This window comes from Glycine max, chromosome 12 (genome assembly GCF_000004515.6).
Source record: "Glycine max cultivar Williams 82 chromosome 12, Glycine_max_v4.0, whole genome shotgun sequence".
Taxonomy (NCBI): domain Eukaryota; kingdom Viridiplantae; phylum Streptophyta; class Magnoliopsida; order Fabales; family Fabaceae; genus Glycine; species Glycine max.
Window position 1 is genome coordinate 4369088 of NC_038248.2, and position 17594 is coordinate 4386681.

The following is a 17594-nucleotide window of genomic DNA, read 5'->3' on the forward strand; positions in this document are numbered from 1 at the left end:
ACAACTTCTGGTGGTCAGAAAAAGAAAAAAAAAATTGTTACAAATTGATTGACACATTAATGACAGCGATAAAAAAAATGAAAATCAAACAATAATTGAAGGACCTAGATCGATCAACATTTAATTGAAGAATTAAAAATAAAAACCATGAATAATTTAGAGATTAAAAATATATTTTATCTTATAAGAAATATATTTATTTTAGTTTAATATATAATGTTATTTTTTATGCACCATAGTAGAACAAAGAATTTTGATTATTTAACACATGAAAAATGTTAGAAATATTAAGTTGTAAAAAAGTTGAAATATACATAAAAATTACACTTTGGTGAGAAGCAATTAAGTGGAAAAAAATAAAGAATAATCTTAAAAGAAAAATATAAATAATTGACAAATATTATGTGATTAATTAAATTAATTATTTTTTTAAAAGATATGAGTTACTAATTCTTATATATAAAAATGAAGATAAATTTAAATTCATATCTACTAATTATAACAATTTTATTATGTACTAATTAACTTACTTGTATATATTTTATATTTTAAATTTACGTAATATATAATAATAATATAAATTATATTAAGATAATTAATTTTTAAAAAATATTTTAGTAAATTATATATTATTTTGCTTCCGTTGCTATCGTTCATAAAAAATATACATAATAAAAAATTCTCTTTATAACTCAATTAATTTTCTTATATTATTCTCTTTGTCTTATATAATAGTGCAAATCAAAGACACCCTAATTGATTTGGAATCAATCCCATGAAACCATGCAAAATGATCATAGAATTAAAATCCCACTCCCCCCATACCGTGAAAAAAAAGAGTACGAAAAATAGACATAGTTGTTTCAAGCTTGTTCCTTGTTTGCTAAATGGTAGTAGAAAGCTAGTTTATAGTTTTTGTGGCTAATATGGATGGGTTGGTTTGAGTTAAGCGTGTAAGAAACTCAAAGAAGGAGTGTGTGTCGTTGGTGTTTCTGGGTTTAGGAACAAAGAAAGGCGTATTAACATAATGTGTTTGTGTTGAAAGAATAATGAATTAGAAATAAGAGAGTTGTGAAGTGTGTGCGCGAATCAGCTAAACCTCCTAAACCAAATCTACTTTTTATATGTAATAAAAAAAACTACAATCACTGACATCTAAGCCACAGAATGGAGTCAAATTAATTTAATTTAAAACAACATAACATTTTTCAACTAAAACTAAAACTGCATTTGCCGGCACAACAAAAATCAATACTAATTATTGAAGAGAAACTCTAACTTTAATTAAAAGTTTACACCAGTCATCAAAAGAATATAAAAGTTGCACTTAAATTTTACCTTTTGATTAAAAAAGGAGCTATAAAAATGAACGTTAAAAACACAGTATGTTTAAAAGAACTTTAAGGAGTGATTTGATTGTAGGAAAATAATTGAATTTTTTTTTTAAATAATGTAAATTTCACACCTCCTTTTCTCTAGTTTAATACAAATATTTTTTCACATTTATCTTCCATTCTTTTCTCTTCAACATAATCAAACCTATCCTAAATACTTTTACTAACATTTTATAGCACTCATTTCTTGCCTATGTCGCGTGGTTCTTTTCCCTTTTTAGACATGATTGAATAAAAACATATTTAACGATGACTTACATTTTTTTTTTCTGAAAGTAAAATATCTCAAACAAAATTCACGCGACTAAATTTCGACAAAGTAGATTTTGTTCCTCCCGTCAAAGTTCTTTCCATTCAAAAGACTAGGAAATTGAACTTCTTGTTAAAAATACTTGAGAAACATGGTAATGACTTATTAAACATTCATCAATATCACAGAATAAAAGGATGTGGAAACTTGCAAGAAAAATTATACTCTTGAAAGGGGGAAACAAAGTCAATAACCATACATGATTAAAAGAAAAAGAAGAAAAACTGGCCTCGTCTAAACAAGAACAGACCTCCACATGCCATCATTTTGTACAGTCAGGTCAACTTATAAACTACCTCACCATTTTATAATCTTTACACCATAAAAAGGCTTGTATAGTCATTTCATTTTATCTCCTCTGCAGGGGGCATCAGGTGCATTAAAACATCTGATGAGCCTCATTTCTCGCTTAAATTCTTTGTATAAACTTAAAGCTACAAAATGTACAGTTTTGCAGTACAACCGAACACTTTATTTCCAATTCGCTACATAACCTCTTGATCTGGGAGAGAAAGAGGAACCTCTTGATCTGGGAGAGAAAGAGGAAGAAGAAGCGGCACACTAGCCTCAGTTAGCTGTACAAGATTATTTTCTAAGCACCTAAGCGGGTTGAGGAGGAGCCTGAGCAGCAATTCTCCTTTCTGCAATAAATTACATGACCGGTTCATAAAACTATATATCATAAATAACTTCACATATGATAACCATAAGCTTGAAATTAAATGTGCATATCATAACACAATTAGAAGCAGCAGAATGGCTTGGTTTCCATGCATGTATCTCGTGTAATGCATTTATCATGTAGGAGCATGCTATCAATGAAATTGCTCCTAATGCACACATGGATGGTGAAAAATAAAAATGTGTCAGACTACAAATTTAGGAATGACACGGAACATGTACCTCCAGCTGCAACAAGTTTTTCTACACGAGAGACAATGTGCTTTCCATAGGTGTACTTTTTCAATGCATTCAAATGAACCTTAATTCGGGAAAGAATCAGCTCGCGCTGTTGATCATCACAAGTTTCCAGCACCTTTTGTACAACGTAATTTGCAAATTGATCTTTCATCATCGCCTGTATATAAGGAATCTGATTTATCATTTCGAGAAACTGGGGAGGAGGGAAAAGCCTCTTTAAACAAGTGGCAAACCAAGATCTATTTTTTACAGGTTGTGAAAGTTAACTAAAGCATTCACAACACTGGCAAATAACATTTCTATCGATCAAAGTTCAAGACTGGAAATATGAAAATTGTTCTGTTCAATCACATGAAGATGTTGGACGAAAATAAATCCTATAGATGTTGTAAGTTGAGTTCATGCGATCGCATTGGGAATCATGAAGATCATTACTGATCATTTATGATGGTATTGAACCTAAAAGTAGGCTACAGTGGGCCTAACAACGAATATTAACATTGCCTTCTAATTTGTCTCAAATAAAAGAGAGGGAGAGGCATATATTAGGAAGAGAAACTTCAACAAACCTGAAGAGGTTCGTTTTCATCTGTGGTGCCAAGCATCTGACTCACTAGTAATTGGCGTTCAGAAGGACCTCCAAAGGTCAAACATTTCTCCACAACATTGGAGGCAAACTTCTGTTGACTCATTTGCACTATCTTGTCTGCTAATTCCTTTATTATAGAAGAACGCTCATGAGGCTTCCCATGTTCCAGCACATGCTGTTATCAAGGAGAGAAGAAACCAAAAGCAAGAGATCAAGCCACATGTACAGCAAACAATTTCACATTTAGGAGGTAAAGGATATTAGGGAAGTAGAGAGTTGGGACCAAAAGCCTGTATCACATGTGAGAGAGAACCAACCTTGGATGGCATGTTAAAAGCAAAAAGCAAATAGGGCAAGAGGCTATAATAACAGTTTATTAAAAATAAAGAATTATAAATACTAACAATTGTCACTTAAGCATTACATGTATTCCAAAGACATTAACAATAAATTCAGTTGAAAATCATAAACAAGAAAAGTAAGTTTCTAGTTGAAAGGTTTCATGATATCAGGTATTGATAAGGACATTACATCTAAAGATTAGATGCAGGCCAAAGGAAAAGACATTCATATTTTATTGTCAATTAACAAATTTGCAGCAAAAAAAAACTTCAATATAAAGGAGAGTAACTTCAAAAAACATTGCTAGCAGGCTTGCAGCTGCAGAAAATCCTTCTGAAGTAAAACAAAAAAATGTGAGAACCATAAAAGCATGCTTCCAGCTCTATGACAATAAGAAAGAAGCCCAAATAATGCAGTCAGAAAAAATTATAAACCTGAACAACGTAGTTGCCATACTGATCCTGAGCTAACATGCTAACTGCTCCTAAAATTTCATCCATAACTTTCTGTTGTGTTGTAGGGTCTTTGCAGTGTTCCAGCACTCGCTGTCGCGTAGAACGTATTTTATATGACAAATGATCTAAGGTACATTATAAGAGTAACATAAGCAGTGAAGAGAACTTACCTGTATCACCCGGCAACCATATGGATGGGTTGAGAGTGTCACAACTTGATCAAAAAATGTTGACACAATAAAGTGGATTGCATCTTCAGGGACACATTCAATACACTTCTGAATGACATGATTACCATTCTGATCACGTACACAGCGCATAACATTACCATCAAGCTCTTGAACCATCTCTATCTTCTGATCCAGATCAACAACTTCGATGGCCTAAAGAGGAATACATAATGGAAAGAAAAAAAGAAAAATGATAAGACATTCAGAAAATTACAGAGTCAAATATTATACATATCAGCTAATGCCACCAGCACCTTATATTGTCCATACCTTCTGGATGACACGGCAACCATACATTTGAAGGCTAAGTGTCAGAACATGGCCAAGAAGTTTGTTGGCTAATTCTCTTCTCTGGGATGCAAGTCCATGCTCAAAAAACTGCAATATACCATTACAGCATTACCAACTATTGCTCACGCAAGATTCATGAAAGAAAATAATAAATTGAAAGAGTAATGATTACCTTTTGAACCACATAATTACCAAAGACATCAGTCATCAAAGCAAGGGCATGTGGCATGATTTCCTGATAAACCATGTTTTTTTCTTCTGTAGTAGCTGTTTCAAGCTTTTGTTGAATAAATCGACTCCCGTATTGATCCGCACTGCCAATGATAATAAAATAATCAAATTTGATTCTTCAGTGTGGCAGCATAAAATGAACAATAGCAAAAAATATACCTGAATTCAACAACATGACCAGCAATTTCAGACAGCTCAAAACACTTCGTTTTATTGCTTTTAAACTCTTCCAACAGAGAAGAAGCAAAACTTTCATCAATGTTCTCATTATCTACATGCCAAGGTCCCATGACCCCAGCTAAATTCCTCATTCCAGAAGCAAAATGCATATTCAGTTCATTGTGCCTAACAGGACTTCCAGATCCAACTGGAGAAGTGGACACAACAGAGTTTGCCATAGGACTTCCTGGGTAAGACAACCCAGCACCATATGCAGGATTTCCATAATAACCATGAGGAGTGAAGCTGCCTGATTTACCACCCGGCGGTACATTGTATTGGGATTTCTGAGGTGAGAGGACAGACCCAAGATAAGCTTTCTGGAGCTCAAGCAAATTCATGTATGAATTGCCCAAGTAGTTCCTGTCCACAGAGGGGTCATTGAGAGCAGCAAGTTGTGCTGCAGCAAACTCAGACGTCCTCAGGTACTGAAGATACATGGGATCGACAAAAGGAGCCTGAAGAGCACTGCCTTGAATTTGATTTCCCATCCTACCAAGATTATGCACATCAGATGGAGCAGCAGTTCCAGAAGCCAAACCACATCCAAGAATTCTCGAGTCCATTCCAGGGGCAGCCATTGCTGATGCCGCAGCAACATTTTGAAACAAGGGTGGCAGATTACCAGTGCCTAGTTGGTTAGTCATCAAGGATGCCAATGCTGGATTTCCAGCATAGCCACTCATACCATAGTTAGTAAATGATGAATTTGTACCATCTAAAGGCTGGTACTGAGGTGGCATACTTCCTCCTCCACTAAAATGGGAGGTAGGCGATCCTTTGAAGTATGAGTTATTGGAAGGAACAGTAGACTTTTGTAGCTCAACCTGCCTATCCAAGGATGGATTGTTGAGACCTGATCCACTCCTGCTGCTCTTACTTGAATTTTGCAAGTGTGCTGATTCAGATTTCTTTAAATAAGCCTGTTGCTTCCCATGATCCTGACCACCTTGCCTACCAAAAAGATATCTCTGATGACTATCTACATCTGATTCAACTTGTGATGGGAAATGGTTTTCACCATCTAACACATCATCTGCTGACAAGTTCATCACTGATAATGCAGCCACAAGATCTGCTGACTCATTGATGCCAGATGAAACACCATTAAATGCATCTGGATTGGCAATAGCTCTCTTGTCAGAAGCAATGGCTCTGCCGCCACCAATGGGAGTGATGCAGGGACTGGGAGCCCTAGCAATAAGTTGTGGATCAGGAGTAGTGCTTCTTGACAAGGAAGATCCTACTGCAGCAGCATAAGAATATGAAGCTGGTAAGCCAACATTTTGGGCTGCAGATGATCCTTGAACATTTGATCCTGACCTTAGTGCATCAGTGGGAGTGGACTCACGACGTACATGAGCCAACTCTGGTTCAGCAGAACTAATGATATCATTTTCATCAAATGCATTACGACTGGCTGGGCGAGAAGGAAGGCGTGTGATAGAGGTATTATGCCCCAAATCATCCTGCACAATTACTGGTTGTAAATGATGGGCAGAAAGAAAAGGATACGAAAATAAAGGAACCTAAGGAAAAGATCAAAGCAAATATATGCTAAATTCACTACAGAAATGTCAAGAATTGATAGTAGCAAGAAAAATAAATATTGCTACAAGAAAACTTTCAAAATGCAAAGACAAACAAATAATAGTCTGAAGATACGATATATTCAAAGATATAGCAAAAAAACACAGATTGCAAGATCAAAATCAACATTTACTCCGCTTCTAGATTGTGAGGTATATAAAATTCTTCAAAACAGTGTAAAGCCAATCTATATGTGTTCAGGTTTGATTGAAATTGAGTGAGAAAATGTAACTGGTGCAGAAGCATGAACTGAATCCTGGAATGAATTTCTTGGACAAATCATGAACCAAATTCTGATTTTAAGATATAAAATGAATGACACACTGTATTCTGACTACAACTTTGAATATGTAGTGAACTGTGAAGAGCGTTGTATCTGAGTTAATTTGGTTGAACAGATCCTGTATTAATTCATCTATAACAGAAACAAAAAGTAGTTACAAAATCTGTTAGCTGAACTAATAGACTGATGGGCATGAATCCTTCGCAGTGGAAAAATTCCCTGCAGTGGATACAGTGAAAAATCTAACCGTCTCTTCTATTAAAATGCTATATTTATTATATTATATAGAAAAAATTAAATATTTTAATGGCTATGATGTCATCCAGTAATCAATTGGCTGGAGAATGGAGAGTATCACAACCCCAGACTGCCACATGCTACAGTTGACAATATAGTACTACAGTATACAGTAAAGGATGCCCAATGTATGCACTACAGTATGATAATAGTATACAAATGTACTGTATGTATACTCTAATATTATAAAATTAAACACAAATGTGGTTTGAAAAGCTATAATGTGCCTAAAAGATTTTATGGTGAATGCAACAAATCAACTAGATGTAACTAAACAATCAGTACACAAATTATAGAGCCAGTATGAAATTAGAAGGATACTGTCAGAAGTATAGGAAAAATTAAAAATAAAAAATTCTGATGAACTCACAAAATTGTCATCATTAAGCATTTCATGAAACAAAACTTTCCTCAAGAAGAATTACAATCATTAATCAAAACCTTGGAACAATGCCACACATCAGAACAAAAAATTAATACTTAGCAAAAAATAAAACGCCCAAAGAACATATGCAACCTCACAACATATGCATCAATTAGTCATAGGTCACAGATGAAATGAAAACACAAAAATGCTATATCACACAATCCAGGAAAGATAGAAACCAATGCAGCATTGAGTTGATTAACCAATCAATGGAAGAAGAAGCAAGCCACCTGAAAAAATTCTGCAAAGCTCTTCTGTTTGCTCAGCCCTAGTCCAGGCAAACCAATCAGTCCATCACCACCCCACTCGGCCGAACCTCTTGTTTTTTCATTATCCACCTCACTCTCTAGTTTCCTCATGTTAAAACCTGGTGGGGTAGCAAAAAGCAATCTTCCAGCATTATCATCAGTCCTGTTCACTTTCCTCCTATCTCCAATTCCACCTAGAGCAGAAGCTCCACCTTTAAGTCTTTGTTGAAATCTCCAATCCTCCTTTGACAGCAAAGGAGGTGGCAGCCTAGGATTCAAATTCACATTGGAGTAGTAGTATGAAAGATACGCTGGATCAGACCTAAGCTCTTCCTCAGAAGCAATCCCATTCACATCCTTCGCTCCTCGAAACTCCAAAAAGGCAGCAGGAGCACCAGTAGCAGGACCACCACCACCACCAGCAGCAAACAACCCTCCAACGGCACTCAAAGAACCCTCCACAGTTGGAGGTGCCGATCCACTCCTAAAAATATTAAGCTCTCGCTCACGATCATCAGCCTCTTGTCTGCGTTGCTCACGAAGTAACATCCCTATCTCTTTCTCCAATTCATCACCAAAAGAACCCTCGTTACTTCCAAGCATAGGTCTTCTTCCCAATTCAGACAACATTTTTCAAAATCTCAATTTGATCACCACCCACTAATCATCAACCTCATATAGCAGAAACTGATTACTACCCACCACCAGAAATCAAACCCTAATCCAGAAAACAACACAAAAACTCAAACTTTTCCCATCCCAGAGCGTAAACAGCCACACCCCATATTAGCAACTTCAGAAAATTCTAACTTGCAGTTACTGGAAGAAGAAAAAAAGAAGAAAAAAGATTAAGCTTTTCTCTTAAAAACTGCACAAGTCACTTCTGAAGCCGAGACAAAACCACCCCAAGAATCAAACTAAAGACAAGATTGTGAAATTCAGTCTAAGTTCCCCAGAATCGGTTTCCATAATTATAGACAAAAAATTCCTACCCAGAGGATAATATATACACAAGAACAAAATTAAAGTTGGAAAGAACAGCCAGAGAAAGAAGAAACAGTAAGTGAGTGATGAATGGTGCACTGAGATAAAATAAAAAAAGAAAAAAAAAACATTAAGAGAAATCAATCCGGCGGCGATTGGTTCTTACAAGAACCCTTAGGGTTTTGTTCCATTTGGAGAAGATTAAATACAGACGATGATAAGAAGCAAAGCGAAATCAATCTATTTTTTTTTTCTCTTTTTTAATATATACTATCAAAGTTTTCATTTTTATTTATGAATCTCAGAAATATCCATAATATTTGATGTATTTCCTAAACATTAGGGATAATTGACTAAGTGATAACCGACTGATGCTATTACCATAGAAAGAGAAAAAAAATGGAGTTTTATTTTCTTTTTTAACCATGTTCCAAAACAAGAAGCTGTCACCGACTGACACCTCGGTGTATTAGATTTGCTGGAAAAGTAAAATGGGCCAAAAGTACAGTAAATACCGCACCAGTTACCCCTCTTTCTTCAGTTTAGTTAAGCTCTTCTGCTGTGTTATTATCAACGGTATGGTAATTTTAATTTTCACATTTTATTATTTTTGTAACTTTTCTTAGTAACTACCCTCTTTTTATATGGCTACTTGCAACACTGGTCATGTCAAATTTGTGCCTCTTCTTTCTTACATTACATGGAACGGAACTAGGTTAGTAGTTAGTACTGCTTCGTCCAGTTATTGTTAGTTTTTTTTTGGTACATTGTTTGATTTTTTTTTTACATAGTTATTGTTAGTTTATTAGAGGCTTTTGCTATTCAGTTTTATTTTACAAAATACTCAATTGATGTAGAAATACTGTGTCCTGTAACTGAGTGTACATCAAAACAGAAGTTACTGATTAAAGTAGCCTTTACTTTACTTAATTTGATTTGATGTTATTTTTTAGTTTTACGTATGTTATTACACACTGATTGATTTAGAGTTATGGTATTTTGGTTTATTATTTTAAAAATTACTCCTGTAAAATGGTTATGAAGAATTTTTTTTAGAATTAGATAAAAAAATATTAATATTAGAGATGGAAAAAATTAAAAGAATCTGTTTGGTAAAATTATTTGAGAATATGTTTTAAAAGTATATAAAAATAGAAAATTCAATTGATTGTATTTTAACTTTGTTTTTATAATTTTAAGAAACCAAACAAAATAAATTAGATCTATTATTTTTTGAAATAGTAAGAATAAATCTAAACTCATTCATATTAAAAAATTGTAAATAAATTGTTTAAAAATAAATACAAGATAATATTTAAGATACATATAATTATGATTTAATTAATAAAATAAGGTTTATTATCATACTTCCTTGTTTCTAGAATTTAATTTATAAAATTAAATATATACCATTATTACTAAATAAGCACCTCTTTGGCATATTTTTCTTCTCTTAGCAACAGCAATCACAATTCTAAAGAGATAATCACATGCACAGATGCAAACAATTGTTTATTATCAATAGTAACAAACCCTAAACCTACGATACAATATCATCAATTCACTGTGTTGCGCTTGGCTTTGCTATGCTCTATCATTTGTCCGCCCATAACATATAAGTCATGCACAACATCTTCTCTCTAAAATTAAAATAGTGAAGGTAATTAAAAATAGAAAGAATTTAATATGCAGTACAAATAACTTTTTTTACACAGGTATCTCAAGTATCTAGAAGAAATTCACTCTATTATCACACTATCCTGTTTATTTATATTATGTGGTTGTGATGTTTAATAGTTGTATGAAAAGTTATACTGACAAACCATATAAATAACGTTAAATAAAAATAACTTATAAGTGTTTCCATTTTTAAATTCTAAATATAATTTAATTGAAAATAATTTTTAATAAGAAGCTACAATAATCTAATTAGTTTGTCTTTTATTTTTAAATAAAATGTTTTGAAACAATTATTGAACGAGACTACAATCATCAAAGTGAAAGTCTTCTTTTCATTTTCTCTCTTAGTGTTCAACTCTTGTTTTTATTCACATTGCCTCTAATACCATGTTAGCATAAATGGTGTTATTGTTTGAAAAGCCAATTGGAGAGATTTCCCCATACATGATTCACAAACAAAAGACATTTTATTTAAAAATGTAAATCAACTACTCAGAGTTCACATTGTTGCTATACATGATTTATATTCTTTTTTATACATGGATCAATCTTGAATGCAACAAAATAAAAGAAGAATCGTAACCAACACATTTACAAACTTGGTGTGACAAAACATTGAGATAGACAAAAGGTTGTCAAATACATACAATCCATCTCTAAGCTTGTGTTGTAAAAGGATCTGTTTGGTAGGTTAACATTTGAGAATGGCAATGGTAAGCATAATTAAAACTAGCCATTAATTTTTACAGAATTGATAAATGTTTAATAGGTTTTTACATAGACCGGGAACATGTAGAGATTATTCAACACTGAAGGGAATGGGGATTGAGGTTAGAATTTTTGAAATGCAAACATGTTTGACAAGAATACCTGAGTTACCCAATTAAACAAATTATTCACCATTGTACTGAGACTTTGTGTAAAGGTTGACTAATTCTGAAGTCATATGATTGGAAGCCCTAGAATTGGGGTACCAAGCAAGATCAACAATTGTTGATGGGGTAGACATTAAGGCTTGCAAATTGGTTGAATCAAGGCTTGCTAGTTGCCATGAGAGCCTGTTGCTGCTGAAAACTAGGTTGGTTGCTTTGACCAACCAAGGGATGAGGAAGATTATTGATGAACCTATCTATGATAGCAGTCCCAAGCAATGTGACAATTTATAAAATTTTCAATAAATCTGCCAATACGACATATGTGTTATGCAACCATAAAAGGAGAACCAATTACAGTTAGGGAATCCAGGATATTTTTTATCCATAACAGAAATTTTGAGGTTGATACTTGATTCTATACACCTTTCAATTTAGGTTTTTAACTGATTAACTTTTGCTTTGGTTTGAGAAATAAAAAACTTTTCAAGCTTGGTCCAAACTAGATGAGAGAATTCACACAACCATCCTGGTGGCAAAGGACTTTTATGTTGAAAGGGAAAGGAAGATTCATCAAATGTGATATTCCTAAAAATAAGTAATTTACCATTTGGTGTCGGGCAGAGGAAACCATTGTATTGTGAGCTATAAACCAAGGAATGTACATTTTTGTGGTGTCAATTCTAGCTTGTGGGTGTTGTATGGTTGAGTGTAAGGGTAACAAGCACAGCCAAAGCATTTGAGACTGGAGTAGCCAAGCTTGTTGTGAAACAAGACTTCAAGTGGAAATTTAAGATGATTCAAGTATAGGAAGTTGATTGATTATAAAGGTTGTTGTATCAAATGCTTTAGCTCAATTTTTTAAGGCCGGGCAAGGATCATTGGCTATAAGGGAAATACTAGTTTCTGTTATGTGCGAATGTTTCCTTTTAGCATATCTATTTTGTTGGTGAGCATATGGGCAATATAGCCTGTGAATTATGCCATTGGAAGTGAGATAGAACCTATGGAGAGATATTCTATAGCATTATTAGTTTGAAAGTGTTTTAAATTGGCACCAATTGGAGTTCAAACATGGTGTTAATTTTCAAAAAGGAAGTAAAGACTTATGACTTATTGTGTAATAAATAAAGCCGAGTGTCTTGAATAAGTATCAATAAATACAATTTAATCTTTTGGCACACGAGGGTCGCATAGGGGATAATTCCTCAAAATTTATGTAATTTTAATTTTCATATTATATTCTTAGATTTTGTTTTTTTTTTTTATAGATTTGTTTGGATACAAGTCATGAGTATTTTTTAGAGTTTCTCTATTGATAAAAAAAAATTCAATAGAAAAACTCTCAAAAATATTATAACCTTATATTCAAACAAATTTTAACTACTTATATGTTATTTCTAATGCTATGCATGCCAGATTTGTACCCTCTTCCTCTTATCTTATAGATTTCCCAAGATTTAATATATATATATACCTCTTTGATTTTATTTTTTCTCTATTATGCTATTGATGTGCAATAGTTCAATTTCTATTTAAAATTCACAAAATCAAGGCTAGCTTAGGGAATCAATTTATTGACTTGCAAGGATCTACTTTTGTTAACTTGGTAGTAACTACTAACTACAACCTGTTGACCTTTTACTAACGTAGTTAAATATGGTCATAAATGAGGTCATGTGGAAAGAAGGAAAAAGTGCCATCAATTTGGAACACAACATACTTGTCAAGAATAAAGTCAGCATAGAACCAAGTCTAAATCAAAGCGTGCAGGTTAGTTAAGGACGAGTTATCATCTTTTGTTCTGGTTTAGCAATGTTGAATTACACTTTGCCAACACATGCACGTTATTGGATTAGCATATGAAATTGGAGGAGAGGAAGCTTTCTTTTACAATATCTAAACAAAACAATGAAAATGATGAAAAATAACAAAAAGATAAATTTGATGAATTACGTACAATATCTCTCCTTTACTTTACAAATTAAATTTATGCAATTATATATGCGAGGGAAATAATTTTTTATTTTAACTTTATATTTTTTTTTCACGTGTATCCTTCTTTTAAAGATAATTATGTTCAAGATATTATTAAATATGAATTACTTTTCAGAAGATATTTAAATCTTAATTCACTACACTGGAGAATCAATCTCCTCTAGTAGGCCAAATACAGTTGATTAATTTTAACTATTTATATTATTATATAGTACAAAATCATAAAAAAATTGTCATTTCTGTTGGAACACACACTGTTCTTCACTCAATTGCAAGAGATGCAATTCACTCCCTCACACATTCACTTGTGTATCACTCACTGTTTTCTAAGCACAGAATTGCACACACACTAGGAATAGCACTAGAGACTGAAAATGATATAATGAAAACAACCCTTTATTAAGATGTATGATTGCCCTTTTATACAAGCAAAACAAAGTAACAACCCTTCACTCTTAGGCTAGCACTTATAACAGAATTTTAAAATTCTATTACTCTCTCTTATATACAAAGCCAAAACAGAATTAAACTCTCACACCCTCCCTTAATTCTGATCTCCTAAGTCCATCAAGCCAATTCTGTCCCTTAACATTTTAAACCTCTCCCCTTTGAGGGGTTTGGTTAAAATATCAACAAGTTGATCAAATGTGCAGCAGTACTCCACTTTCAATTTCTCTTTGTTCACTTGATCCCTAAGATAGTGAAACCTTGTTTCTATGTGTTTGCTTCTACCATGAGAGGTTGGATTCTTTGACAGGCTTATAGCTGACTTATTATCCACAAAAAGCTTCACTCCATCACTCTCCTTGATTTTTAATTCCTGTAGTAATGTTTCCAACCAGACAGCTTGACAAGCACTCATTGCAGCTGCAACATACTCAGCTTCACATGTTGATAGAGCCACTATGGATTGCTTCTTAGAACACCACGATATTGGTGTTGCACCATACATGAATATGTAACTTGTAGTACTCTTTCTGTCATCTCTGTCTCCTCCCCAATCTGCATCAGTATATCCCATCAATTCCTCTGAGTTGCTATTGTCTTTATTTGGAAATAAAATTCCAGCATTAATGGTCCCTTTTATGAACCTTAGAATCCTCTTGGCAGCTAGGAGATGAGGAATTCTGGGTCCTTTCATATATCTACTTACCAGTCCAACAGCAAATTCCAAATCAGGTCTTGAATGACACAAGTACCTGAGAGAACCAACAATCTGTTTGAACTCAGTTGCATCGACTTTGTCTTCCTTGCCCTCCTTTTCAAGTACAAGACCTGCCTCTGTTGGTGTTGCTGCTAAATTACATTCAACCATGTTGAATCTCTTCAATATTTCTATTGCATACTTGCTCTGGTGCATCAAAATACCTCTCTCAGTCTTCTTGAATTCAAATCCAAGGAAATAGGATAGAACCCCCATATCAGTCATTTCAAACTCACTCATCAATTCCCTTTTCAGTTCTGCTATCTCACTTTCATTACCACCAGTGATCAACAAATCATCCACATAGAGGCATATAATAATGACATTACCTACTGATTTGGATCTTACATAGACTCCAAACTCACAGCTACACTTATCAAAGCCAATTTTCATCATAAAACTGTCAATTTTCTTGTTCCAAGCTCTTGGGGCTTGCTTAAGTCCATAAAGAGCTTTTCTCAACCTGAGAACCTTTGACTCTTGGCCAGCTATAGAGAATCCAGGTGGCTGAGTCACATAGACCTCCTCATCAAGAGGACCATTTAAGAAAGCACACTTCACATCTAGTTGGTGCATTGTCCAATTCTTTAGGCTAGCAATTGCCACTACTGTTCTAATAGTCTCAATTCTAGCAACTGGTACAAACACCTCTCTGTAGTCAATCCCAGCTTTCTGTAAAAATCCTCTAGCCACAAGTCTAGCTTTATACTTGACCACCTTGCCTTCTGGATTTGTCTTAATCTTATAGATCCACTTCACATCAATGGGCTTCTTCGATTTTGGTTGAGATACCAGCTCCCACACTTGATTTTTCTTAATAGATTTAAGCTCTTCTGTCATAGCTTCAACCCACCTTTGATCAGTCATAGCATCTTCAAAGTTTATTGGTTCTGCTTCAGAAAACAGAGCAAAATGTACAAGATTCCCATCTGCACTTACATCAGCATCAGACAACATCTCAAAACCTTGAAATCTAGCTGGTTTGGGTGCATTTCTCTGGGGTCTCACTTCTCTTTGAGTGGTATTACCATTCCCTTCACTTGTTTCTTCCTCTTCTGACCTTATCATTATTGAAGGTCCCTTCATTTCAGTATTCTGCTCCCAGTTCCAGCTTCTAGATTCATCAAATACCACATCCCTACTGATTATTATCTGCTTACTCTTCGGATCAAACAGCTTATAGCCTCCAGTTGAGTGATATCCGAGTAAGATCATTTGTTCACCTTTATCATCTAGCTTCCTTCTTAACTGATCTGGGATATGCCTAAAACAAAGTGATCCAAAGATTCTGAAATGGCTCACATTTGGTTTAGCACCACTCCAAGCTTCTTCAGGTGTTATTCCTTCCAATCTCTTTGAAGGGCTCCTATTCAAAATGAAGACAGCTGTAGACACTGCCTGTCCCCACAAGTACTTGGGCAGACTCTTGCCTTTCAACATGCTCCTTACCATATTCATTATGGTTCTATTTTTTCTTTCTGCAGCTCCATTATGTTGAGGTGTGTAGGGAGGAGTCACTTCATGAATTATGCCTTCTTGATCACAAAATTCTTGAAATTCTGTAGAAACATATTCACCACCACCATCTGTTCTCAATATCTTGATCAATGAGCCACTTTGCTTTTCTGCCATATTTTTGAACTTCTCAAAGACTTCAAAGACATCACTTTTCCTTCTTATTAGGTAAACCCATACTTTCCTAGTCAATTCATCAATAAAGGATATGAAATATTTGTTTCCACCCAGAGATTCAGTTTGCATAGGGCCACACACATCAGAGTAAATCACCTCAAGTTTCTCTTTTGCCCTGATTGGTACATTTTGTTTGAAAGTGCTTCTTGATTGCTTACACTGTAAACAATCATCACATACTTCACTAGGAGGCTTGATCTGAGGCAAACCCAGCACCATTTCTCTTGAGTTTAGCTTAATCAGATCTCTAAAATTTAAATGGCCAAATCTGTAATGCCATAACCACTCTTCACTGTTTACTGTAGTAGTAAAACACTTTTGTTCTATCACATCAATCTCAATTTTGAATGTTCTATTTTTTGAAAGAGGGGACTTCAAAATGAGCTTGTGATTTCTGTCAAACACTCTCAACATCTTGTTTTCAAGCTTAGTCATAAAGCCCTTTTCTAATAATTGACCTAAGCTGAGTAGATTACTTTTCATACCTGGTACAAAGAGTACATCAGTGATGCAAGACTGACCTCCATCCTTTGTTTTGATAAGGACCTTCCCAATTCCTTCAGCAGTCAAGATTCTATCATCAGCAAATTTGACTTGGCTCTTCACAAATTGATCAAGGTTGAGAAACCACTCTCTTCTTCCTGTCATATGAGTGGAGCAACCTGTGTCTAGGTACCAACAATTATCACTTGCCCCTTCAATTTGAGTAGTTACCATTAGCAGTACCTGTTCAGTGTCATCATCTTCTTCCTGAGCCAATTTTGCATCATCACCTTTAGGTTCTCTTTTGTTATTGGGTTTGCTGTAACACTCATCAGCAAAATGCCCAAACTTTTGACAGTTAAAACATTGAATACTTCTTTTGTCAAACTTCTTTCTATTTGAAGAGTTTTGGGAATTGGATCCCCCTCCTTTCTTGTGGTCTTTATCACTGTTCTGATTTCCCCTCCATTTATTGCTCTTCCCTTCAGTTTTGTCTTTCTTCCATCTATCACCATGCTTCTTTGGATTAGACCGTGCTTGCAAGGCTTGTTCACTTTTCTTCTCATTTATCCTTTCATTCATTCTCTGTTCATGAGATTCCAAAGATCCCTGCAATTCCTCTAGGCTAAGCTCTTCAAGATTTTTGGATTCCTCGATGGCTACCACAATATGGTCAAACTTGGGTGGCATGGTTCTAAGCACTTTCTCTACAACTGATTGCACAGTTATCTTTTCTCCATAGCCCTTCATTGAATTCACCACTGTCTGCACTTTTGTGATGTACTCAGCAACTGATTCATTCTTTTCCATTTGTAGTAGTTCATATTGTCTCCTCAGAGTTTGCAGCTTGATCT

The 17594-nt window shown here is 34.4% G+C and overlaps 1 protein-coding gene across 3 annotated transcripts; it reads right to left on the reverse strand.

Annotated features, from left to right (window-relative positions):
• Positions 1 to 1851: 1851 nt before the first annotated feature.
• LOC100787039 (pumilio homolog 2) lies at positions 1852 to 9154 on the reverse strand. Of its 3 annotated transcripts, none has more exons than XR_005887537.1 (10): positions 7810 to 9154; positions 4923 to 6451; positions 4705 to 4846; positions 4512 to 4619; positions 4182 to 4394; positions 3991 to 4101; positions 3195 to 3389; positions 2608 to 2782; positions 2226 to 2345; positions 1852 to 2198 (listed from the first exon to the last, which is right to left on the reverse strand). XR_005887537.1 is itself a non-coding variant. In XM_006592123.4 (10 exons), exons 2-10 carry the CDS (start codon positions 8455 to 8457, stop codon positions 2305 to 2307), a joined length of 3162 nt encoding a protein of 1053 aa, XP_006592186.1. In that variant the 5' UTR covers positions 8458 to 8646; positions 8978 to 9153; the 3' UTR covers positions 1852 to 2304. The 3 variants fall into 3 exon arrangements, 2 of the variants coding, with proteins under 2 accessions (XP_006592186.1, XP_003539627.1); XM_006592123.4 differs by having other exon boundaries at positions 1852 to 2345; positions 7810 to 8646; positions 8978 to 9153; XM_003539579.5 differs by having other exon boundaries at positions 1852 to 2345; positions 7810 to 9153.
• Positions 9155 to 17594: the final 8440 nt, after the last annotated feature.